This window comes from Amphibalanus amphitrite, unplaced genomic scaffold (genome assembly GCF_019059575.1).
Source record: "Amphibalanus amphitrite isolate SeventyFive unplaced genomic scaffold, NRLGWU_Aamphi_draft 000688F_arrow, whole genome shotgun sequence".
Taxonomy (NCBI): Eukaryota; Metazoa; Arthropoda; class Thecostraca; order Balanomorpha; family Balanidae; genus Amphibalanus; species Amphibalanus amphitrite.
The window spans coordinates 80668-105698 of record NW_024882182.1 but is presented as its reverse complement, the minus strand read 5'-3'; the positions used below and the strand labels follow the sequence as shown (position 1 = coordinate 105698).

Below are 25031 nucleotides of genomic sequence, written 5' to 3'. Positions count from 1 at the left end.
ACCTCATGACGTGATTTAAATGTGTGCGAGGCTGTGATACGTGCTTGGGGAAAGGGGTGTGGTGAAACGAATTACGATCATTAGACATTGGCATCCAGCCTCACAAGTGCATCTTATTTCGAACAGAATGTCGAGCTGAGAAATTCATGCGGCGCATGCCAGTTATCGGTGTAGGCCTAGGCAGATTGACACAAGGGAAATAAATCATGAAATTACAAAGTGTTGTTCACATCACACATGTATTTCAATTGTAATCCCTTTCTCTCATATTCTGTTGTTAAGGATAACGTACGAGAAGTACTACAAAGTTAACAATCGTTTAAATACAATCAAAATTAAGGCGACGTTGCATCCCCCATAGGTACACTTCTCCACGGTATTATATTGTTCACCTCTCATACGGCCTTGGTTCACGTCCGCCCAGCCGCCGTTTCCGCGGTCATATTCGTCGCAAGCGGTACAGTAACAAACGCACTCACGTGACTTCACAGACACAGCGCATTCACGCGGGCGACACAAACACAAAAATGGAATGCACATATCGCGTCTCGGCGACGGCTGTGATTCGTGTCACTACCGTCACAGCTGGGCAGAGGGAGGGATGGCGGCGTCTCATTTGAGAACAATGTTTCAGAACCTCCCCGCCCCTATCGGGCAGCCGGTATCAAATCGAAGTGTCCGGGATCGTTTCATCCCATTTCTCGCCAGTTCTCGCGACTAGACTGGTCCAGCATCACCCTGCCGCCGCAGTCCATACGGGCGGCGGCAGTACGGTGAACTGAAGCTTCTCCGTCCCGCTGACAGATGGCAGCAGTGAAGACGGCCCAGTGGTTAGCGTATGCCGAGTTGTTTCTTTCGTTCAGCGATCATCAGCTGGAAGTCTAGTCTGAAAAATGATTGGGCAGTGTCAATTACGGCTAAGATAGAACGTCACACATGTCACGCGATGGATATTGAATAAAATTAATCTCACACTTGTGACTTGTGTTGAATTATCGGTGAAAGATGCGAGACAGGTGGGTGATGTCGCACTAAGCTGGCGGGGTGCGACTTGGTGCTGGAGTGGGTGACAAAAAGCCGCTAAGGAAACAAAGCCAGTGTGGACATTCAACATAAATTTTGTGCAACTGTGGTAAGCCGAATCATATCAAAATAGAGCGACAACTTCTATGTCTTTAAAAGTTAAAAATATGACGACTTATAGAGAACGCTACGCGATGGTCGATTAACATTTAAAGTTGCAACGTTCAAATTAACTTAATGTTTCATGAAATGACTGCACATTTCCCATTACCCTAAACAGCTATAACATCGATATAAACACCGGCAACGACAAACACCTTCAGAATCCAGCATACAATGCAAAGAACGTCGTAACATCGGCCTCACCAAACACATCGTAACATAAAAAGCATCATGCATATGAACTGAATGCTGGTGGCGCATAGCATTTACACATGAACCACTGGGCGAATCGGCACACATCCTGCGGCCACCACGGTAACCACAGGAACCACAGCGGGAGGTCGTTGGAACCATGCTCCTCGTGCAAGCCAGCTGTCTCGCCGCGCCACGGTGAGGGGAGGAACGCCGGAGCATGGGATCTGCAGTGGCCTGTGGGACGCCGACCTAGTGGCTGCCTTGGAGGCCGGCTACCTACGCCATAGGGAGCCCCTTGGCTATGGTCCTCCGTAAGGAGGTCCCAAGGGGACAAACACAACAACATCTGCAGTGGCCGAGGGCTGGGGTGACGTGAAACATGATTGGAGGACTTAGAATCGAGCTGGCAGGCGGTATCTGTCCTGAGTGTCCTAGCATTTTCTAGTTCACTTATCGCAGCCGGCAGCGATAAGTGGTACCGAAAGGTACCGAATTGCATTTTTAAGAGTAACGCCATCCAAAGATGACAGGTGATTCGAATCTACCCAAGCCACAGTTCATTCGCAAATACGATAGAGCCTAGCAGCAGCATCCTAGTGACAGTGACATGTCAAACGATTGGCGGCGCGAATAATTCGATGTGTTGCTCGACGGGCTCGAGGGTTTAGTTTAGACGACAGGAAGCGCTACGTTTCACACATGCTCCACTCGATGCCCAAAAGATAAGGGTTACACACATTAATTACTGCTCGCTCATACTATGTAAAGGGAACGAAACAATTGGACCCCAACGTATTTTTGTTTTGTGGCACAGACTGTCATTTCGTTACTTTATTACGACGTTTTAGGTCGGCCTCAGCGATCAGACGAAACTGTAAGACGAATGAACATTTCCTTTACAGGCCAGGCGCGATATTCATGAAGCTCTCCGCACACCAACGCGATCTCCTCGCTCTTGAAACAGCGTCAATTTCGTGCAGCCCATCCTTCCGCGCCGTCGACTTGCGCGACCACTGCGCCACCCAGCGGCCGTCCGCGGCAGTTTGACATGCAGCCTCCGTCAACAGGTGGCGCCACCCGCCCCTGAGCGTCCCAGAACACACGGCGCTCGCGAGCGAGAGCGACACCTACCGGCCACGCAGTGGTAACACGAGCTGCCTCCGACGCATGCCAACAGCCATGCAAACGGGGTGGAGGCGGGCTCGGCCGCCCTGGGGAGGGGGTGACGGGGGGGGGGGGTCACTCGGTCACTCTCAGTTCCCGTGCGACTCGGACCGACATGCCACAGCGCCAGTTACCTCTACCGTCGGTGCGTGTCTTTACCTGCAGACTCGCTTTTATCTCATCGTATCTTAGCGTGAAAGCAGAGAGAAGGGTTAGGTGTCTAATCGAGACTGGAACCTGGAAGGAAGAGTTAGGGGTTGCGACTGAGTTAGTAGACACCCGACTGGACAGAAGCGGGAAGATTGGACAATTGATCGCGATACAGTCAGCTGCACATCCGAGAACTGGCCAGCTGCGCATTATCGACCCTGCCAGAGCAAACTCCACAAACTCCCCAGGGATGAACACGGGACAACACTGGTGTTTACACTGGAACTTTACAAAATTCGACCAAACAGTTGTTAGAAGAATCATGCGACCCTTCCCACGTTCCCTGAGCATCGGTATTACAAGATCTAAGAGGGATACAATCCTCCGTGCTACTGCATTGAATGAATCACTGCAGTCGCATGACATCAATTTGTTACGAAAACCATGTCAACAGCTCACGCCATCCAGACATTACGAACTAAAAACAGTCACAGCCACTTCACTCAGATTCCCTGGGCCCGACCGAAGATGAATCCTGCCTTAAACGCTGTTCCACGGCTAATTGTAAGCCCCTGGCAATGACCCATCCCGCAAGCAGAAACCCCATCACAAGCTCTCCCCTGCAATCCCGCTGTGCCCCCATAGCACGCCCCCGCAGTTGTCACGTGACCGGCGCCACTCACTGTTTGACGCGGTCGGGGATGCACACGTGATCCATGGGCAGCAGCTGACTGAGCTCCATCAGACTGGCGACGAACCGCAGTTTGCGGCTGAACTTTGAACTGTGAAAACCGGGGGATGGGGGTGAGAAAGGCGGTTCAATTCACATACACAGTCGGTAGTTACACGGATAGCAATGCGCATCAACCAAAAGGACGCATTGTTGTTCGTGGAAAGTAAATGCGCAGTGCTCACGTAGCAACACCATGCAAGGCATCAATGTAATTAAAAGATTAACTGCAACTTCCAACAATACAAAGTACTGAACACGGAAAGAGCCACTTTTTGTAAGAGCCCCGTCTCAAGGAGACCTCAGTAATATCGCAACTTCGCCACAAATCACGATAAGCTCCTACCAGACTGATAATCCCGCCAGAATCGCTATCAGTAACGACCCACTGCCTCATAAATACAGGCACGTGTCGTAATTCATTGAAGAAAACGGCAATGACCTCTATGGAATGCCAAGCAGGCGAAGCACCATGGATAACGAAGCACCTTTATCATTTTATCATGAATTCCAATGAGAGAATCCCAGTTACCACTACAAAAATCCGCCATCCCACCCACCATCTTATTTCGCTCTAATGGGTCCCACTCCCACTTTCGTCCTATCCCGTCTCCTCAGCTAACTAACCTGATGAAGGGTCTCGTCAGGGCCACGATGGTTTTCACCCAGAAGGTGGGGTGCACCAGGTAGAGCCCCTTGAGGTTCTTCCTCAGACGCCGGTCCACCATCTGGTAGCAGCGCTTCAGCCAGCCGAACGACGGCATACAGGAGCGCTGGGTGGCGCCGTGCAGGTAGATCAGGATGTAATCCTCGGCGATCAGCGAGTCCAGAGTCGTCAGAACGTACCTGTTGGGTGCGGTGAGAGCGGTCAGACAGAGGGAGGGGTTAGATAACGCCGAGAGGGGCAGAACAGCGGGAGTAACGCCCGTGAGGCGATTGTAGGGGCATGAGAGACGCGCCGGCTGAAATCGAGACACGTTTGGGACGAATGATGAAAGTTTGTACCAGCTGTGACCGGGACAGGGTTGGGAGCTTTGAACAGTGACCCTGGATTTTATGACATTTTGTGGGAATGTGTACGTGATTGGCATGTTGGTATACGAACAGCACAGAATCCCGTGTCTTTGCTAATCCCCCAGACAGAAGAGAACCCAGACTGGCAGAAATCTAACTGATCCACCCTCCAGCATCAGTTAGCATCAGTTACTATTGCCGATCCTTGTACTAAATATCACCATCATGTACGTCGTCAGCGTATGAATAATTTGCCAGAGTTTAGAGCTCAATTCCTTGACGTTTTTCAGAGCCAGCCACGCCAATCATCCCATACCTTCGTCTCGGTACTCACAGGAAGAGGTTGTCCATGACGTACGAGTAGTCCCTCCGACTGCGGTCGGGCAGGTAGCAGGCGGAGAACACAATGATGGCCTGGTCACCCTCCAGGCCCAGGTACCCGCCGTGTGACAGCACCTGAGGAAATTGAGAGCGGGGCACAGGTCAGAGGTGCTAGGCATCTGCCGCTGGGTAGTCACCTAAGGGTGAGGGCGGGGCACAGGTCAGCGGTCAACCTCAAAGCCCAGATATTCACCGTGAAACAGGACCTGGAGTGACAGTGGGGCACATATTTGCCAGCGTTCTAGATGCTCGCGGCCAGTGACTACACACATGGAACTTATGAAGATAAACTGAATGTGCCAAGGATTTGCTCATCAGCGAGATCGAGTGTTCAGAACGAGGATGTCTACAAATATGTTCAATAATTACCGGCATAACTTTTGACAATGTGAACCGGTACTAACGAAGACCGAATTAAACCCCCATCAGACACTTCCGATGATTGACAAACCTCAAATACAAAAATGAACGTATGAATATGGAGTGTTAGTCTTCCTGGAACTGCACAATGCATCGGTACTGTCTGACTGCCCTTCTCTCAACCTCCCCGAACACTGACCTCCGTCACCCCTGGCTGACCTTTTTGTAGGGCTCGATGACCTTCATGTCTATCCGCCTCTCCAGGCCGGCCACGACACAGCTGCGCCACGAGCGCTCGTCGTTAATCTCCTCCCGGGCCGTGTACTCGGGTATTGGCTCCGCCGGCGGAAGACCTGAGCAGGGCAGACAGAGGGTCAGGGTGACTCGGGGGCAGGGGGAGGCCCACACGCCAGCGCAGTGTACGCAGGAATCGTATCTGCCGGTGGCAGATCTGACCCACAGAGAGGGATAGGGAGTGTCAGGGGCCGGGGGACCAGGATATCACAATTCACAGGGTCACACCGTCGGCATTATTTATACTCTCGGATCGGCTCAGCAGGAGGACTTGACCAACAGTGAACTGGACGTCTCAGGGCTGGGTGCGTCACATACAGTACCACCACAACTGCCAACTGTGCGGAGAAGTTTCCGAGAATGGGGAACATTTCGGTGGCTGAATCAACAATAAAGCACAGCAGGACAAGACGCCGTGGAACTCGGGGGAAAAGAGCCTTGCAGACTATAAAAACAGCGGCAGACGTCAAGACTGAGTAAACGATCACGGTAACAACCAAGACCTGATAGATATTGGAGGTGATGAAAGCCGAATATTGTCGTGACATGGATAAACAAAGACGAAAACATCACAATCTCGCGGCCTAAATATGCAGAAGGCTCCACAGGGAGCTCCCGTTGATGGTATTGCCTCACGGTGATCGGTTACTGGTATGTGTTTACATTGATTGATGACATTTCACGGTAGGGGCGCTTCCGAATCGTCTCCAGAGCGTTACACGTAAGCAAGAGCCCGTACAACGCATACCAAGCCCCATCTGCCTCATTACAGACGCAAACAGCATACATAATCGATGAGACCCGACAAGCCAATTGTGACGAGCGGACACAGCACAAAAGCGGAAAGTAGTGAAGCCAAGTGGCGCATTTCTAGAGAGCAGTCAACTGAAACATTATCGTTTTAAATTTAGTGCTCGATTGCTGTAATCTGTTTTATTACACAGAGCCACGATGAGAACCGGACCTAACAATGGCTTACTAAAATCAATCGAAGTCACGACTGGCTTCATACCAATTGGAACAGTGAATGGGATATTGTTCATGAACAAACAGTCATTCGGTTAATTTATTCAGACTGAGAATGATTGCGTTTTAGAATGGGAGTTTCATTAACTTTTCCTTCAACAAACTTAAACGCTCCACATTTGCTAGTCATTTATCATGCCCTTTATCTCCCACAAATCACGAACTTCAAAAGTCGAAAATGAAAACATTCCCATGTAGCTGGCCTCCCTCCCCTCCCCCTTCATTTCTACCCCTCTCCCTCCCCGTCCTCCAACTCACGCTCCAAGATGCTGGCCTCCAGTTCGTCGGGCGTCTCGATATCGTCCGGAGTGAGTGTATCCAGCAGCTCCGAGGTGGCCAGCGCCTCGGTCGGCGTGGCCGCCCCGTCATCCTCGCTCTCTAGCTGACTCGAGCCCGACATGGTGTCCTGGTCAGCAAGCACGTCCGCCGAGACGCTGATCTTTTTCCGCCGCGGCGCCCCGCTCAGCGTGGACGGCCGGTCTAGGGGAGGCGTAGTTAGACAGAGTGTGATGGGAGTTAGACATCGTGGTGACTGGTGACTGGTGAGTGTGTGTCTATGAGCGAAAATGTTTCATTAGAACGGGCACGCCATTTGCTTGTAGAAAAGGGCAAACGTAGATCACATCCTAACGGTCACACCTAAACCCATTTAGGCTCATTTCATTAGAGCATTTAGGCAAAAACGTGAGTGAACTCACGGAACGGCATAGACTAAAGCGGCGGTGCATGCATTGTTCTAAAGGTCTCAGATAATGATATAAGTTAAGTCGGTACAGCCCATCAGTACTCAGGTCGGGGATGCCTGAACAACAGACCTGACCAGCATCTCATCTGACAAATGAAGCATGGCTGTGCTTCGGCTAAACATCGTGACTGGAAACTGAGCATGCCTCAGGCTTTACAACAGCACATGCTGCACAAGAAATATCGAAGACATGCCTATGATTATCACAAGCATGCATGATCCCACGTAAGTGTTCCTCGTCCACTGTCCGCGACACCTTACCTGGGGACGCCTTGGGACGACTATGAAGCTTCGGTGTTGACGGTGTCTCGGCGTCATCCTCCGGACCGAGTTTCTCCCGGCTCGTCTCGAGGTTCTCCCTGCTCGCCTCCAGGTTCTCCCTGCTCGCCTCGAGGTTCTCCCGGCTCGCCTCGAGGTTCTCCCTGCTCGCCTCCAGGTTCTCCCTGCTCGCCTCCAGGTTCTCCCGGCTGGCCTCGAGGTTCTCCCGGCTGGCCTCGAGGTTCTCCCGGCTGGCCTCGAGGTTCTCCCGGCTGGCCAGCCAGTCAGCGGTGCCCGTCTCGCTAACACCACTGTCGGCGTCCGCGGGTTTGCCGACCGGCTCCTCAAACGTGTCGCCCCGCTCGGGCGTCTCAGAGTCGTCCAGACTGATGGTGGGCGCCACGATCCGCCTCTGTCCGGCCACCGGGCGCGCGTCACTCTCGGCAAAGAGCGCCTCCAGCGGACGGTGACCTCCCAGTCGGCGCAGCGAGCCGCTCCTCCACAGAGGGCCCGGCGGAGGGGACGCCGCGTCGGCGCGAGACGGAGGCTCGGCCGGCAGGGACGAGGGTCCGCAGCGGTCCGACGGAGCGGCCAGTTCGTGATCCGAGGTCAGCTCAGCCGGCGGGAGGATCCTGCTGCGCGGGGAGGGGGCCGGAGAGGCGACCTCCGTCGCCTCGCTGGGGGCGGGTGACACGGCGTCTGCGGACTGAGTCGCAGCAGCCGACACATCCACCACACTGGCGGACCTGTTCTCCGCGAACGACGGAGAGGGTGAGATGGAGGGCGAGGAAGAGTCCTCGGCCTGCTCGGCGCTCACCTCCGCCTGCACGGTGATGGTGTGCCGCGCGCTGGCCGGACTCGCCGAACCAGAGGACGGACCGTCCGCGGTCACCGCCGCCGGCGCCGGCCGTGACGGCGAGCCGTGCTGCGACTCGCTCATAGAGCTGCGCAGCTCGGCCAGGATACCCTCACCCAGCAGCTGTGCAAACATCTCCGGGTGGTCCAGGATCTCCTGAATGTCCTCCTGGGTCAGAATGTCCTGCAGCCGACCGCTGATGGTGTAAATGTCCTTCAGCTTCTCCTGGTCCAGACACTCGCGCACTTTCATGATGGTGCTGCTCATCTCGATGCTGAGCGGCTCGTCGCTGAACGGCGGCAGCGAGGCCGGCTGGTCGGTCGGCTCGCCGGGGGTTTTGGGTGTGGAGGCGCCGAGCACGGGCCCGAGGCTGGGCAGGTCGTCGATGGCCACCTGTTCACCCTCCTCTTCCATCAACTGTTCGATCTCCCTCAGGTCGTGGCCGAACCGGCCCGGACTGCCGGAGTCCCCCAGAGACGCCGCCGGCGCCACCAGTTTCCTCCTGATGCTGCCGTGCCGCTCCAGCTCGCCCGCCCGCACCAGGTGCTCGATACGATCAGCGTCCGGCTCAGAGACTGGCGTATCGCGCACACGGCGCCGGAAACTCTTCTGTCGCGACATGACTCCCTCGTGGGTGCCCGGCAGCGTGAAATCCTCGTAGTAGTCATCGTCGAGCGGCGTCAGACTCAGCTGACTGAGCGACTCGGGTCCGCCGCCGGCGTCGCCGCCCGGTGAGCCGTGGTGTCCGGGCGGCAGCTCGCCGAAACTGACCGAGCGCGGTCCGGACGAGTCGCCACCGCCGCTGAGGCCGTGCTCGAGACGGTCTCGTACAGTGCGCCCGTCGCCGGCGCGCCACAGCCGGGCCGGGTCGCTGCTGGCCGCCGGAGGAGTGCCGTTGGTGCTTCCCGGCGGCACAGGAGCGCCGGACCCGCCAGTCGCCGCCGACATCGCCGCGGGGGAGTCTGCGTGGGGCAGGACGGGTCAGAGAGGCGGACTAGTGAGCCGGAGATCTGCCTGTGCAGACTGGCTAAAACAAGCAGGCCGTGAGGTTGACAAAAACAAACGGTTTACGGCGTGTGCAAACATTGCAAAACACATCACAGCCGGCGCGCAACGCAAAAAGATGATGCAAGACCACGCAAAAACATCGATAAAACAGCCATTGCAAGGCTTGACTAAGAGCATGCTCGGGCCATTCACAAGCTCTGCGTGACACAGATGCCGCGGCGGCTGGTATGAGGCGGCCCAACGAGACTCTCTCGGTACTGACCCCGTCGCCGGATGGCTTCGGAGGAGGAGAGCGCCGACTTGAAGGTGGCTGTGTCGTCGTCGTACAGGCTGCCGTCCTCGACCGGACTGAGCGCCGCTGTGTGGACAGACGGGGGTCGGTCAGACGGAGAGGGTGTGGGCTGTGGCGCAGACGGGCAGGGCGATATACGCAGTTGCGGCAGAGCTGAGAGGTAACTCCCCTGGCGTCTAGTCGTGTATGACTAAGTGATGACTATGTATGACTACGGTATAACTAAGTGATGTTGAGAGGTCAACTGGGAGAGACGGTAAGACATATGGAGCCAGCGCGCTTAGTTGGGACGAGATACCAGGGCGATGGAAATACTGACGTGCGGACAAGGTTGCCCGTTGCAGTAGTAAGGTTGGACCGGCAGAAAACCGAACACGCTATTTGCAGACACATGAGCTGAGGCAGGCTGACGTATACGCACACATTATGACGTACACATGTCGTGCTATAAGCATGTCGAGAGGACAGACCACAAACAGAGCCGTTTCTGCAAACGGGCGAGAGTGACGGGCCGCGGCGGGGCATCCGGACCGGTCCAAATATTTAGCTCGGCTGGAGAAAGCGGCGCGCAAGTCCGCGGCGCACGAACACGAGATGCAGTCACGTCTTTGTGACACAACCAACACCGGGGCGGCAACGTGATGGCATGTAGTGAGAAATCGACCCACCGCACAGGGTATAAACACTGCGGGGACTGAGCAGATCTCAGTGGCACTGGATGACACTGGGCGCCGTGCAGTGACGGCATTGCTGCGCCGAGGGCGTAGGGTGAAGTCGTATAAGAGTACGCACTTAGTGGATTTCTTGCTCTCATTTAATAATCCATTTGACTAGGATTGCGGGTTTTTTGAAGCGCTGAGTTTTTGCAGCGAGGAATTATCCCGAGGGGGTAGGTGTGGGAGTAGAGTCGGGGGAACGGGGGGGCGATTGCAAGTACCAAGTACTTTCGCAAGTACCAAGCAAGTACCAAGTACTTTTACAAGTACCAAGCAAGTACCAAGTACTTATGGAAATACCAAGCAAGTACCAAGTACTTTGGCAAATACCGAGTACTTATGCAAATACCAAGCAAGTACCAAGTACTTTGGCAAGTACCGAGTACTTTGGCAAGTACCAAGCAAGTACCAAGTACTTTTGCAAGTTCAGCAAGTTTTTCGCCAATATCGAAGCTTCTAGACGTCCGATCGTCACCGGAAAAACACCATTCGATCCCAAATTTTCTCCCGAATCTTTTTATGGCCAAAGCGACGCGGAGCGAGCCAAGATATCTTGTTTGTTTAATATTTGAAAGAAAGAAATCGCAAATAGGGAATATTAAAGTTCATTGAAATAGCCATCAACCCATGGGACAACGATCCTTCAGCGTAAATGGAAGTGGTCTAAAACTGACATTTTCTGAACCGCTGCAGTTGCGTACTCTTACCATATGGGGTGTGCAAGAGTACGCACGCCAGGCGGGTGGAGTACGCAAGCATATGAACACACACCTATGCAGCTTGTACTGTCCAAATGCTTAACTTCAAACTCAGAAGGCATTTAAGTTAATTCTAGTATCCAAAAAGAAAAACATAAAATAAATCTTTCAAGTCTATAAATCGGGAAATAATCATGTCGTGTGTTTCTTTAAAAAAAATGCACAATCAAAAGGGAGAATAACTCGTATTTGGAAGAATTTCGGGTACGCATCTGCATCACAGTGCTCCATTGATGATATACCTACAAAACAAACGTCATTGAGCGATAGATTAATAACTTTAAATTTCTGTATATTCGATTTAATGTATAATTCTGCGTACTCTTACCCTCCTGAACAGTGCGTCCTCTTACCGTACATGCAATTCGCGCACAAAACAACCCCGAAACGTTGTGCAAAACCTCGCAAACAGAATATTGCACTGCACAGTATTTCCCCAGATAACCTCACAAGTTTCCCACAACAATCACGGAAATGTACCTTATCTCAACTGCCAAGTATCACAATTATTGTACCATGCCATAATAATATCATAACGCTCGAAAATAATATTCATCGCCTTAAACTCAACAGCGTCGCCGCTCAACGCCCACGTTCCGTTGGTGACAAGCACGCACTGGCGGCTTCATGTCACTTCATGAACTCGACAAACCCGCGTTGCTAAGCAACCGAAACAGCTGATGCGTACTCTTATCGCCCGCGTACTCTTACCCGCCCTTACCCTATGTGTTATGTCTGAAAACGCCCACTCTCCAGGGACTAATTGCCTCATAAAGCACAGAGCGCTGTTGTAATTGAAATAGCGGAGCTGAGCGGGTAAAATCCTCCAGGGAGGTATGCAATATGCTGGCACGACCCACGCCAGCGGAATAATTTAGTGAGCTGACAGCGGTTAACCATGGGAGTGAAAATACTGGGAGTGAAGGACTCCCAGGAACTGTTCAGCATAGAGCACTTACTGAGCAATATCGCAATGCAAGGTGCTCCATCGATTTTATTGTGCTCCACTCATGTGGAAAGGGCGTGGCATTGTTAATTTCTCGCAAATTTTAACCCCCAGGCGGCGCCGAGCGAGAGAAGTTTGCCCTATCTCACAACATAGGCGACCCTAGCGCCCCTGGCGGCTGTTTGTGAAACTAACAGGCCGTTGACTGTATGGGCTTATCCCTGCTCTCTGTAAGCGCGTCTAGGGACAAATAATAGTATGGGCAGATTGTAGAGAGTGCAAGCTAATGACGAATACCTATAATGAATACAATATATTGTCACAGGGGCCCAGGAACATTCTTCAAGTTGGGGTGCAAGCCCAAAATACCTGACATGACGCATATGAAATAGTAGCGTAGTCAGGGGGCCCAGGAGGCACGTGCCATCTAGTCCCCCCCCCCCTATCGCATTCATAGGACCTATCGGGTCGGAGGGGCTCTGTGGCACCAGTTTACCGCTCAGGGTCTATGCTGGCCATATTTCGATTCAGAAAGAATAGGGCTCGTAACAGCACCTCGTGAGTCCAAAGAAGCCTCACTAAATTGTCCATGAGGGTTACACGCCGGCTTCTGAAGGCTACTGGCGGCCTCTGAGGGCCCTTTACCGGCCTCCTATGGCCGCTAGTGTGCCTCTGAGAGTCCTTGCCGGCCCAAGAGGGGCCATATCTAGGGCCTTACGCCAACCTGTAATCAGTAATGGCCTCACACCAATGTCTCTGACGGCCCCATTACGACGACTGTGAGACTGAGGGCCCTCACTGGTGCTTCTGAGAGCCCACCCGGCCATAAAGACCCTTGCGGTACCAACTGACCTCTGAGGGTCCACGCTGACTATATTTCAGCTGAGAAAGACCTCACAGGTCTCGTAGGAGCACCTAATGAGCCCCTAAGTACCCACACTAAGATCTCCGTCAGGGTCTACGCCGGCTTCTGAGGATCCCATAACGGAGACCGTGAGGGCCCTCAGCAGGGCCTCTGAGGGTTCACAACCAGCACCTCTGAGAGACCCACACCAGTGGTTCTAAGGGCCCATAAGGACACCACTGAGGGTCCCCCAAGCCAGTGCCACACCATTTATGCAACCCTATATTGGTGGCTCTGAGGTACCCACACCTGCGCCTGTGAGGGTTCGGCAAAAGCATATCTGACGGCCACCTACCTGCAACTCTGAGGGCCCTACACCAGAGACTGAGGGCCGCACTGGCGTCTCAGAGTACCTTGTCGGTATCTAAGGACCCCACAGGGCTTCTGAAAATGCCGCCGGCCTCTGTGGGCCCCTTGCCGGTCTGAGGTCCCCCTCCCCGGTCGTTGAGGGCCCCCTGCCGACTTTTAAAGGGTTCGCACCAGCAGCTCTAAGGGCCACACACCCACATGTAACGGACCCACACCAGTGTCTCTGAGGGTCCACAACGGCGTCTGTATTCTGTGAGGACCCTCACCGGCGCTTATGAGGGATTCACACTAGCACCTCTGAGGGGCCACACGGGCGTCTGTGAGGACCCCACACCAGTGCCTCTAAAGGCCCCTAATTGGAGGCTCTGAAGGCCCTGCATCGGTGATACTGAGGGTCCTACCAAAGGCACAACACAAGCCATTAGTCTCCTTCTGAGTCCCACACGCCGCCCTCCCACCATAGGCGGCGGAACGGGGAGGGCACCGGGGCACCGTGCCCCCTCTGATTTGGGCATTTTAACATTAGCCCTATGGGCGTTGCATGGAAAGAATGGGACCAAAAGTCGGCAGTGTCCCCCCCCCCCCTCCTCTTAATTGAAGGTGTTCCGCCGCTACTGCCTCCCACCGGAGCGAGTAAACCTGTATCAATCAACGACTTTACCACCGTTGTACGTCATAATGTTCTCATCACGCCAAATCAAATACCATCCGGAACCAAAATGATCCAGTAAAAAATCTGACCTACCAAAGTTATGATCAAGTTCAGATAAAATCAAAGTGGGATGACAATAGCAGGTGTTCTTAAATCGATGCCGAATCAGCAGAAACCATTCACATGCAAGAGAAATACCTTGTGCTGATGTTTATATAAAACAGACATGTAGGTTCATAAAAGGGAGCAGAGATCCTTCATCGTTGCATCATTGTTGAGGGGGCGGCGCCCACTCGGCTCTCAAGTTGGAGGGGGGGGGGGGTAAGCGCCCCCACTGCCCCCCCCCCTGTTCCCCGGGGTCTATGCAGTGAACGACGCTACAAAAAAAAAACATGTGACACCTAATAGCAGGCACTATAAACATGCGCTCGTACGTATCCCGTCAGACCAGGACGGGGATCGGGGGTAGTACTATGCAATATACATTAACACAGAACTATTTCGTGCTTTAAGATGCATAACATCACATTTTCACCAACATTCTGAGTGCCAGACAAGCCAACAGCAAGGCGTCATTTCGGTAAAATGCATTTAATGATGATCGTAAGCTCACAAAGCATAGCGAGCGTGTTAGTTCAAAACATTGCCGCTAGGGGCGCTGAGGTCGCTAATGCTGAGAGATAGGCCAAAGTGTCGGCGGTCGGCGCCGCATGGGTGTTAATATTTGGGGGAAATAAAAAATGCCACACGGTTTCTACGTGTCTGGGGCACGATAAAATCAGTGGAGCACCATGTTTTGCGAAAAAAAGTGCCCAAAATGACACACCCTACTGAGCATGAAACTCGCATTGGATTCAGGAAACAGAGTGTAACGTGTCAGTCTATGTGAAACCTCAAACGTTCCTGTAGTTTCTGTAGTTATTATAACTCCCCATGACTTCACCGGCCCTGTACGCCGCCATATCGGACACTCATCGGCCCTGTACCTCGTCCCACCGGACACTCACCGGCCCTGTACCCCGCCCCGGGCGACTGTGGGGCCGCCCTGTCCCCGTTCAGGCTACCGGTCGGGTCGCCGGCGGTGCCGGTCTGGGTCAGAGTCGCGGTACCCGAGCCCGTGCCGCGCTCCGTCCGCATCCTCCCCTGGAAACAAACAACGAAACGACTCAGTCTAGCTGGGGCCAACTTTAGTTTATAGGTGAAGACACATTACACTATGGTATGGAGCATGAATAACTGATGAAGACTGCGCTTCCTACCAATTACAGCTCGTCAGGGTGGTGCATTTAATCGCAAATGTCTCAACTCGTGAACAATTTATCAAGAACGGTGATATACGACGCAAGACCGTTCCATGATTAATGGCTCTGATGAAATCTATATGGAGAAGGGAGCCGAATTTCTTTGTAACCTCGGGGTCAGCCGGCGGGCGACACCAGAGACCTTTCGCCGGCGCTAATGGAAAGTCTGTGTGGGACGAAGGGCACATTTCTGCACATGAAATATGGACAACAACCAGCAATATTGCGTGTTTTCAGAAACAGAAGGACATCGGAATTCAGCAGACCGGTGGGAAAGAGCTAGCCAGTAACATCCATTAGAACCTCCCAGCGGTAAAGGTTAAATGTCCAACTGGAACCAGTAATAGACTCGGACCATCCGGCCCCAATCTGGTGAATGACACCGTGACACCGGTGAGGGACACCATGACACCATCGGTGACACACGGGGCCCAAATAGCGAGATTGGGGACAATGCCACGTCATCACTCGATAATGGACTCTAACGGTGACAACACAGTGCCGCAGTGTCGGCCGACCGGCCCCGCCCAGCCGACCTGAGCCGGACAGATAGGGCGCTATCGTGGCTCACAGCTCACGGGCCGTGGTTTAGGACCCGGAGGGGCGCCGCCGCCGACCTCAGCAGGCCTGTCTGTTTGGCTCTGAGCGCCGCCGCGGCAGCGGACGGGAGCCGAGACCGACCCGCGCCGCGCGTCTGCTGTTGCCGCGTCAAGTACGCAGTTCGACAGCCCGGGAATCGACCCGTTCCGATTGCCCGGTGGCTGAGGGGTCGGCCGGAAACCACTCACTTCCGGTCGGCCGACAGAGGGCCGAGGAAAGGGGAACGGAACGCGGATGCAGCGCGCGGCAAGGCGGCCACGCCGGAAAAGAATGATCAGGATAAATTGGCTATTGAGTATTGGCTGTCATTCCACTTGCCGGTTATGCGTAATTTGCGTGGCGCTTTGCTGAAACGAATTATTAGTCGCGAACTTTCGCTTACTTCCCACGCATACCTACGCAATACCACAGCGGCCAGCGCATACATACTATCGATCGGTCAGGAATATATGAAAAAATGATGTCAATTAAAGAAAATCGGAATACCGATACCAAACCAAAAACTAAGCAAAGCCGTGAGGATATACCGAAACCAAACCAACTTTGGAGAATGAGGAAAATACCAACTTTTTACCAATTTATCAGCCTCTTTTGCATTAGTGTTTTTTTAATACCAACAAAATACCAAACATATTAGGATTGAAATACCAAATACCAAGTTGGTATTGGTTTGGTATCGGTATACCAAAAAGTTGGTATCCGATTGACATCTCTAATATGAAGTGAAGACGGCGAATACATTTCCAAATGCACGTCCAACACACGGACACTTACAATCCGATGGGGTTGATGCCTGATGGATTTCCGGGCCAAACTGAGTGAGTGGGTGTAGATTTTGAGGAAGGGGGACTGATATAATATAGGGGGTAATGATGCATTTCCCATCTATGTTTGATGCTGATGTTTGTTAATGAACGAAGGAAGAATGACCAGTTTCATTTTCTCCTATTGAATTATAATGTAGATACCTATGTCACCAATTGCACTGACCAGCTGATCATATTTCGTTCGTTCATTGGGGTTTACGGGCGCGTCGACTGCGGTGGTCATTTTGCGCCCAGCTGATCATATACATCACGAAACCTTTCATCTGAGATCAGAGATATGCATTTTTATAGATACTTGTCGCGGTACAGTCATTTTTTATTCGGAAACAGCCTAATGGGCCACACATTACAACACCCTCTCCTAGCTCAGTAGGGCGGTTAATTACAACGCACCGGTGGGTGCCAAAACATTTTTAAGTCTGAGCGCATAATAGGATAGCTAGCTCATAGCTGGTAATAGATAAGCGGCTCTTTCCGGTTAGCCGCTTTAGAAGCGGCATGCCAGTGCGTATTTAATAATCTGGAGAAAGTCGAGCTGTCTTGGGCAATTTCACACGAGTACTGAGTAGAATGCAGATTGAATTAAACGGTTTAAAGCGTTCGCTGCCGGTAAGCTCCAAAGGCTTATGGGATAAATTGCCTAGGTCATAGAAGGTAGTTTTTTAACCCGGCCGGGCCCGGAGGGTAATACCAACCACCGCAGCCCGGGGGGGCGTTTTTCGCCCCCCCCCCCTGTCTAACTCCGTAAATAAGGGAGCTACGGAAACAAAAGCGATACCAAACGAAAGGTCCTTACGAGACGATTCTAATGCACCTAAAATGTTTGACCTCAGGTCAATTTTCAAGGTCAGAGGTAAAGGTCAAAGGCAAAAACCGCTACATGTGTAGTGATCTCAAAGTAAGCCTTCTAGAGGACGGCAGGCTGCACCAAACCGGCAAAATTGGGTGTCAAACGAAAGAAGAGAATCTGAGGATTCTGAAAATGTGCTCAAAGTGAAAGGTCAAGGTCAAGGTCACGCTCAAAATTGACCTCAAACTTGGCACTTTTTCGCACATCTTGCGTGCTAACTTCCAAAATGTTTTGAAATGTTTCGAGGCTTATCAGTTCCCTATTTGTGGTTCATCTTACGATACAAGGCTGCTGAAAGGTCAAGGTCACAGAAGAGTATCCCTGCTAGAGGCTATTTCACCGATTCAAGTTAGCAATAATAAATAAGACAATTTTGCCATCCGGAAGCTCTAAATGAAGGCTTAGAGGAAAATAGATGCCAGATTCGTGATCAGCAGGTACAAATCCATCATAAACGACCTTTCATGTGTCAAGGTCAACCAGAGGTCATTCGAGGTCACATGAGGTCAACATAAAACTTGACCTTTTCCGAACAAAATATATATCATTCGACGCGGCTTGACAAGGCGAATGCGATGGTACCACTGCCGTAGCTCTAGGACCATTTTTGTGGAAGTTATTTGCGAAAAACTAAAACCACATTTCGGGGTCGTTGACCTGACCTCTGACCTCAGGTCACCAAAACTATTTTTCTATTTTTCTCTAGGTCAAACGCTACACAACCGTGCTCGTAATTTGTCTTTATCTCTAAAACTCTATTTTTAGCAGCTATTTGAAGTTTGCGTCTGTGACGCCGAAGTTTGCTGTGCAGGGGTCTAGAAAAATGGACCTTGTGACGTCATCAAGGGGGCTAGGTCCAAATTTTTTACTTCAGAAGATGTCAAATTGATGGGAAAAAAGGTACTGAAAGTTTCGCCGTCCTATCCCTAAGCGTTCGGGAGCTATCGCAAATATTCGCCAGGGGGGGGGGGCGAAAAACGCCCCCCCCCCGGGCCCGCGAGGGTTTTAAGGTCACTGTAGATAAAACAATCCATGAAAAAGGAAACTACCAGGTACATTAATTAATAAAAATAAAACGTCGTTATTTGGAAGCAATCAAAGAATTCAGTCCCATTGCCGACAGGCATATTCCATAACGCAACATGACGTCATTGCGGCAGGTGCATTGTGCAATTTGTGCATGCTCGGCTGATTTCCAAGAATGTGCTGGCGCCCTTGGGTATAAATCGTGAAAGCCTGATTGAGCCGTGTTCTGGCATATGATACAAATCTTGCCTGGGTGGGCCCTGCCCTTCCTAATCTTGACAACAGCCCCAGGCTCTAGACTAATGGTTAGGAGTTTAGACACCAGAGAACGGGACAAGATGGGGTGGACCACGGCAGTGTGACAAAACGCCTAACCCTTCTCCCTAACGATGATTACCTAGAGGCGAATGACGAAGGCAAACAAATAAAAACCATGACTGAGCGGCAATGTCATTCGTTTTCGAGTTCAATGACTGAACGACCAGTTAAATGGCCTGGTCAAACTTCTTTTAGAGTTCACAACGTCCTCGGCTTAAAAAGAAAACAAACAAAACACGATGTCAAGCGGTACCTATTTATGACAATGCATTGTCGCAAAACTGATTCCGATACCCAGTCGAGGATTATTTCACCAACACAAGCTACGCACTGGTACGTCCTACTCCACGGAAAACAGCTTCACGAACAGGCCATGGCCAGCACATGACCGCGTCGATGTGTGACTTTAGGGAGTGGTGGCGGCACAATGGTCATCTACCTCGTCAGACATGACTTCATCATAACGAGCTGATGGCGGGCTGGGACGGCGCACCAAAGACCACCGGCTGTCGGCACAAAGAACCCCGATGACGGAACGATGGAGCGATGACGGCTCGCTCACGTGACCCCGGGGCCAGTCAGACGGCCGCTGACGGCTCACTCAGACCGGCTGTGACGGGGTCACGTCAGCCAGACCAGGTCGTGAGAGCCGCACCGTCCGCGTCTCGGCCCGCCGCGGCCCGTTCTGTCCCGAGGTGGTGCAGAGTCGCGGCTGCAAGCTCCGGCTCCCGGGCCGGGCTGAGGCAGCTGCGGCTGATCCGCCGTGACCGTGGTCGGCCGGTCGGGACCGGGCAGCCAGTACCGGACCTGCCCGGTCGACCGGGGCGGAAGTGGCCCAGGGCCGAAGCGGGCCGGTCGGTATGAATGGCCGCTACTGGCCGTTCTCACGGAGCCGTGCTGGTATCGCCGGCGGCCGGGCCCGGCGGCGGCGTCATCGACCCGGTACCGGCGGCCGGCGGGCCAGCCGTGGTCCCACCGGGCCAGCCGACAGGACCGGCGGTGGTCCCACAGGGCCGGCGGTGGTCCGTCGGGGGCAGCGGTGGTTCCACCGGCCGGCCGGGCACGGAGGATCGCCGCCACTGGCTCATCCCTGGCCACAACGCCACGTCGTTCTTTCAAACATTAATCGTCGCATGCCCCTCCTTCCGTCCACCGTGCCTCCACCCCGTACCGCTAGTCAGTCCACCCTGCTAGGCAACTTCCGACCATCCACGTTTCATGCCTTTCCTGCAACCACCTTATCATATCTCACCATCCTACATGGCTTGCCATCTGCCTGCTTGCCATCCGTCGGGCACCATGCCTTGCCGGACGCTGTCCGTCTCTGTCCATATCTCTAAGCCCACACATCGACCGCCAGTCTCCCCGCCAGCCCGCCCGTCAGTCAGGCGGATGGCACGACGAGCGGGCCAGGGCGGAGCGCGGCCCGCCCACGAGGACATCGTGGGCGTCAGCCCCGGCCATTGTGTACTGTCCTGTCCGGCACTGGGCGCAGTGGGTCGAGTGTGTGCGTGGGACGGCGCGGGCGGTCCGCGGGCCTGAGAGGGAGAGAGGGTGACGTGCATACTGCCAGCTGTGAGTCAAGTGGCATGAGCTGGGACAAGCACAAGTTGGTCACCTTGACCAACAGTCGAGCAGAGAGCACATACTGCAAACTCTACAACCACCAGCTGTTATAGCTCTGTGCAGTTGGTAATGACCGAAGGAAAGCAAGAGTTTGCCGGGAAGAATTCGATGTATGCAGCGTTGTAACGACCCCGAAAACATCCAGGAAATATCCCTAAATCGTGATAAGATCGGCACATGGCAGAGACCGTAAATTGAAGCCCGAGCGGTGGATTCGCTGCCGTTATCGGGCGAAACCATGAAGCGGAGCCCAAGCATCATTTCTAGCGTTATTTCTAAGCTCATTTCTGGCGTCATCCCGCCTCGAGGCCGATCGAGACTCGATAGAGTGGCGGTCGGTTGGGCTCTGATCGAACTGTGAGCTGGGAAGCCTCCCAGCGACGAGCCGGCGGCCGTCGGCGGCAGGGTCACGGGCTGGGTGAAAGGCCGGGCGCCGTGTCAGCTGGAGGAGCGGTGACCCCGCCGGACGGAGTGCCGCCAGAGGTCGGCACACTTTCACTGCTTCGCCACCGCTGCCGCCGGTCCGCCGCAGGGTTGTGTACACACTGCACATAGCTCGAGTGATGACGGCCACTGCCCTGCAGGCGCCGGCCACGGCCAGCGCCAGCGGCTTCTCCCCGTGAGGCACGGACGAACAGCCGGCTGCACGGCCTTGAACGCTGTTTGTTCAGCGGTTCAGTGCACGAGCCAAGAACTCGATGCTGCGAAATCCGGGTGCACTTATATCAAGGTCAAGAAGAGTAAATTTGACTGCGCTGTGGCGCATAAGCATTCACAGTTAAATGTCTGTATCTGGCTATGCCTACACAGCTCTTCACAAACCATATCGGTCGCGAAGGTACCCATTCACCGAGTAGGTATACAGTTACCTGCTGTTCGATAATGCACCAGACGGCACGTTCCACTGATATGTACTGAGCTTGGCGACCACGACCGTGCAGATATCGAGCTCGAGGGCTCACGATCCTTATCGGCGAGCTAAGCCGCGGCTCAGGCACTCCCAGCCGCCGGCAGACAGCGGGGCCAGGCACGGCCAACACTCGGCTGGCGCTGTCTGAGGCAGTCAGAAGGCATCTCTGTCGCCTTCTGCTGCTAAAACGCCGGACCACAATTATGATCGACTCGGTGGTTGCGAGAAATGAAGGACAATGAATCCTCAGGAGAGGTGCTATTGAGGACCTCTGGAGACACTGACATTGATCCTGCCGGCATCTGACCTTGATTTCGGCAGCAGTGAGCAGTAAGAACGAGGGCTATACTGAACAGCCCTGCAGCATCGACTCAGGGACAGCTCCTGTTGCCAGCGCTCGAATCGAGCCTCGCATTCACTAAGTAACGCATGGGTAAAAACTGATCTCACAGAGATAACAGCCACCTGCAGCACTTTGCTCATCGCACGACTACAAAAAAAAAAAAAAATGCGCAGCCTGCAACGGCAGCTCCAAAACCGCAACCAGTCACATCGCACCGGGTATGTTCTCCCACACGGAACCATCACAGGAATCCAGGAATCCAGTCCAGTCCACGGCCGACTGACACTGGCGCAATCACGGCCACGCTCCCTCCAATCCCCTCCCCCTCCCCAGGTGGGGCCGGTCAAACACGCCCGGGGCTATGTGGACAGACCGTCGGTCGAGGTACTCGGAGACGGCCCGGAGACAGGAGACGAGTCAAGGATGAACTGCAGCACCGGCGGCACCGGCAGCGGCAGGGGGCGGATACAGCGGGAACGGGGCTGGCCCAGCTGTCGACGGCATTGTGTCGCACAGACAGACGACATGCGAATTCAATTATAGCTGCCCCAGTCTTGAAAGGCCTCTCCGGTCGGGATGGCGTAGGGGACTTTTTACATTTAGTGTGGTCTACGACACTCCAAGACGGGTATTATGACTTATGATGAATACATCTGTAGGAATCTTGGGTGAACCTATACAAGTCTTTCTTATATAAAATAACAAATGCTTACCGATTTAAGCCAGAGGAGCCAACGTTTTAGGTAAAGGCGTGTAAAAAAGTGAAACTGCTTAATTGAAAGCATATAAAATACGCATAGTAGCATATCCAGAACTTATCAACGGTAGGTCGGTTTCTCCTAAAACAATATCGCCACTGCCTCGATGCCGGGCCGCGATATCATTGTGCGCTCCCGGCACCAGTGACCATAGGCAATCCCGCTCCATATGCGTGAGCCATTACCAGCCATTGCGGCATTGTGCCGGCCTTATCGGCTTCCAGCGACCGGAAACCGCCATCGTTCGGGCGCCGCGGCGGCGTCATCGCGGCGCCGCGGGCGTCAGCAGCGTCATCGGCAGCGGCTGGTTCGGCGGCGGGTTCCGGGCAGGAAATGACACCTGCTCGGCCCGCTTCCAGTCCCCACATTGCTGCGGCAGCCCTCTCGTACTGCGGAGGTCGACATGAGGCCTAATAAATCGGCCGAGGAAGGATGAGGGTAGACCTTGTCCCCTTCCGCCTGTGACCAATTCCCTGCAGTCAGTACGAGCAAGAAAACCCCAATGGAATGTTCAGGACAGCCTACAACTCCTGCACCGGTCCGGACCGCCGTGGGCGCTTTACGACGGCCCCCAATAACAGCTCGTTTCAGCATTGTGAACTGGCCCGAGTGCCGAGGTTCCTCGTCAGTCGTGGAATAAGCTGGCACAAACGGCCGCCAACACCGCGACTTTACAAACGACTCACCGGCGCCTGCCCGCAACCCGAGCGACAATGACCAAGCTAAGCAGCCGTGACTGGCACATACACCGGCTCCACAACACTGCGAGTGACAGTGGGTAAATGCAGGCCATAAACGGCGGCAGAATGACCGCAAACCACCCGACACACCCAGACGGCGCACCAGGAAAACGGCTACTGCGCCCGACGGCCACCGCACTGCCCTGCCGGTATAAACACTAGCCAGGATTATACCAAGTCGTGGCGCGGACCACCGTTGCCATGCCGCCGGGCGGAGCACCGCGCGACGGCACGTCCTCATCAGTCACCGCCGCTCCACTCCGGCGACAGGCGAGTAATCCGTACAGAGCCACCTGTGTGCCGCGTCGTCCGTCGGACACCGCACGAGCCGCACGTCTCTCCGTCCGTCCCAGACGTCATCGATCTCCGCGGCCGCAGAGGGTCAGACGAGCGCCGGCCGGCCGGCCGAGCAGTACCATTAGACGGTAAGGACGCTGACTATCGGTCGTGGCCACCCATCAGACGGGCGGACGTCACAGAGGCGGGGTCCACAGCGCGTGATTATAGAGTGGACCAGAGAGGCGAATAGAGCTGCGAGCGAACGCTGCCCCGTACGGTTCTCTCTTTATCAGCAGCTGGTCCGTCAGAGGCAACGCCAAATTGGCTCAGACAGATAGCCAATATCGCTGGTCCGAGAGTGGCTATTGAGCGCAAGCCGCGTCCCGCTGACCAACCAGTGACCGGCCGCGGAGTGGACTGACAGCCCGCCGAGTGGAGTGTGCGGACTCCAGACGAGTGTCCGCTGCGGTCGAGTGACGTCCAAGTGCCCGCTGAGTGTCCTGTCAGCTGAGAGACCACCGCGTAGCTCGGCCCCGGCGTTCGGCCACGTCCCCCTACGCGCTGCCGTTTGCCGGCCGGAACAAACAGGGGCGGACGGCGGGTCGGGCGGCGGACCGTGGCCAAGTGGCTGTCGGACATGCCGACCCGCCCTCACCACCTGCCTCCGCGACAGGCGCCGAGGTGAATGGTTGCATATAACGCGGACAACGACACGGCACGCGGCTTCAACGAACACGGGGTGAGGGCAAGGGCGAGACATGGGCGGGGCTGGCGAGGGAGAGACAAAGGCGTGGGTGGAGCGGGGATTTAGCTGGGCGTGCCACCGGTCGCTGTCGCTCGACCGTTGACCTCCATGTCACCTCCGGGTCGCCGCCTGACCGCGGCAGGTCGGCGCTATCGACACTGGGCGCCCGCTGCGCCACGGGCGACTGTGGACGTCAGTGACGCCGCCGGCCGCTCTGTGTACAGATACTGCCGGCACAGCAACGATAGCCGCTGCCTGATCGCAGCTCGATACGCCGAGGTTTCATGTTAAAGGTTGCTGACCGGATTTAAATTATCATCTGATTGAATATGTCAAACCCCAGCAAATAAGGATAACGCTGAAGACAATCTGTATTCTGTGTCATTGACAAGTTGTCATGAGTTCCCCGCATGGACCGCGTCCATTTGCTGCTAAGGCTGTTTGTGACAGGTCATCTGCGACAGAAAACCATACACATTTGCCATTCACCTCACTCCTAAAGCGAGCTCCGGCGGTGGGGCGCCACCACGCGCCGCACATTGTCATCTCCCCGGATGTGAATACTGCAGCGACGCCGTCGACAACACGCGACAAACGGTGGCCTCAGCTCGGAGCGGTCGACCGGAGAGACAATTTTCCGCGCCGTGAATAAGTCACGAGCGCGGCCTTGGTGTCCCGAGCTGAGTCAGTTCCGTGAGCGCTGCGGGCAGCCGGGCACTCCGAACGAGCTTCGGTAGTTTGAACCTCTATTTCATGGATGACAGC

General features: G+C 54.2%; 1 protein-coding gene across 5 annotated transcripts in view; it reads right to left on the bottom strand.

The window, feature by feature from the left end:
• Nucleotides 1–222: 222 nt before the first annotated feature.
• LOC122364642 overlaps nt 223–25031 on the bottom strand; it is a 57384-nt gene continuing 32575 nt past the window's right edge. For 4 of the 5 annotated variants that reach the window (XM_043335235.1, XM_043335236.1, XM_043335237.1 and 1 more), the window contains 9 exons: nt 14951–15086; nt 9629–9724; nt 7506–9320; nt 6758–6979; nt 5399–5532; nt 4773–4894; nt 4052–4270; nt 3378–3476; nt 223–886 (listed from right to left, as the gene is read on the bottom strand). In XM_043335235.1, the coding sequence (XP_043191170.1) occupies nt 832–886; nt 3378–3476; nt 4052–4270; nt 4773–4894; nt 5399–5532; nt 6758–6979; nt 7506–9320; nt 9629–9724; nt 14951–15086 (2898 nt within the window). In that variant the 3' untranslated portion in view covers nt 223–831. Of the gene's footprint in view, nt 2782–3377; nt 3477–4051; nt 4271–4772; nt 4895–5398; nt 5533–6757; nt 6980–7505; nt 9321–9628; nt 9725–14950; nt 15087–25031 lie in introns of all 5 variants that reach the window. The other variant, XM_043335240.1, reaches the window with a different exon arrangement.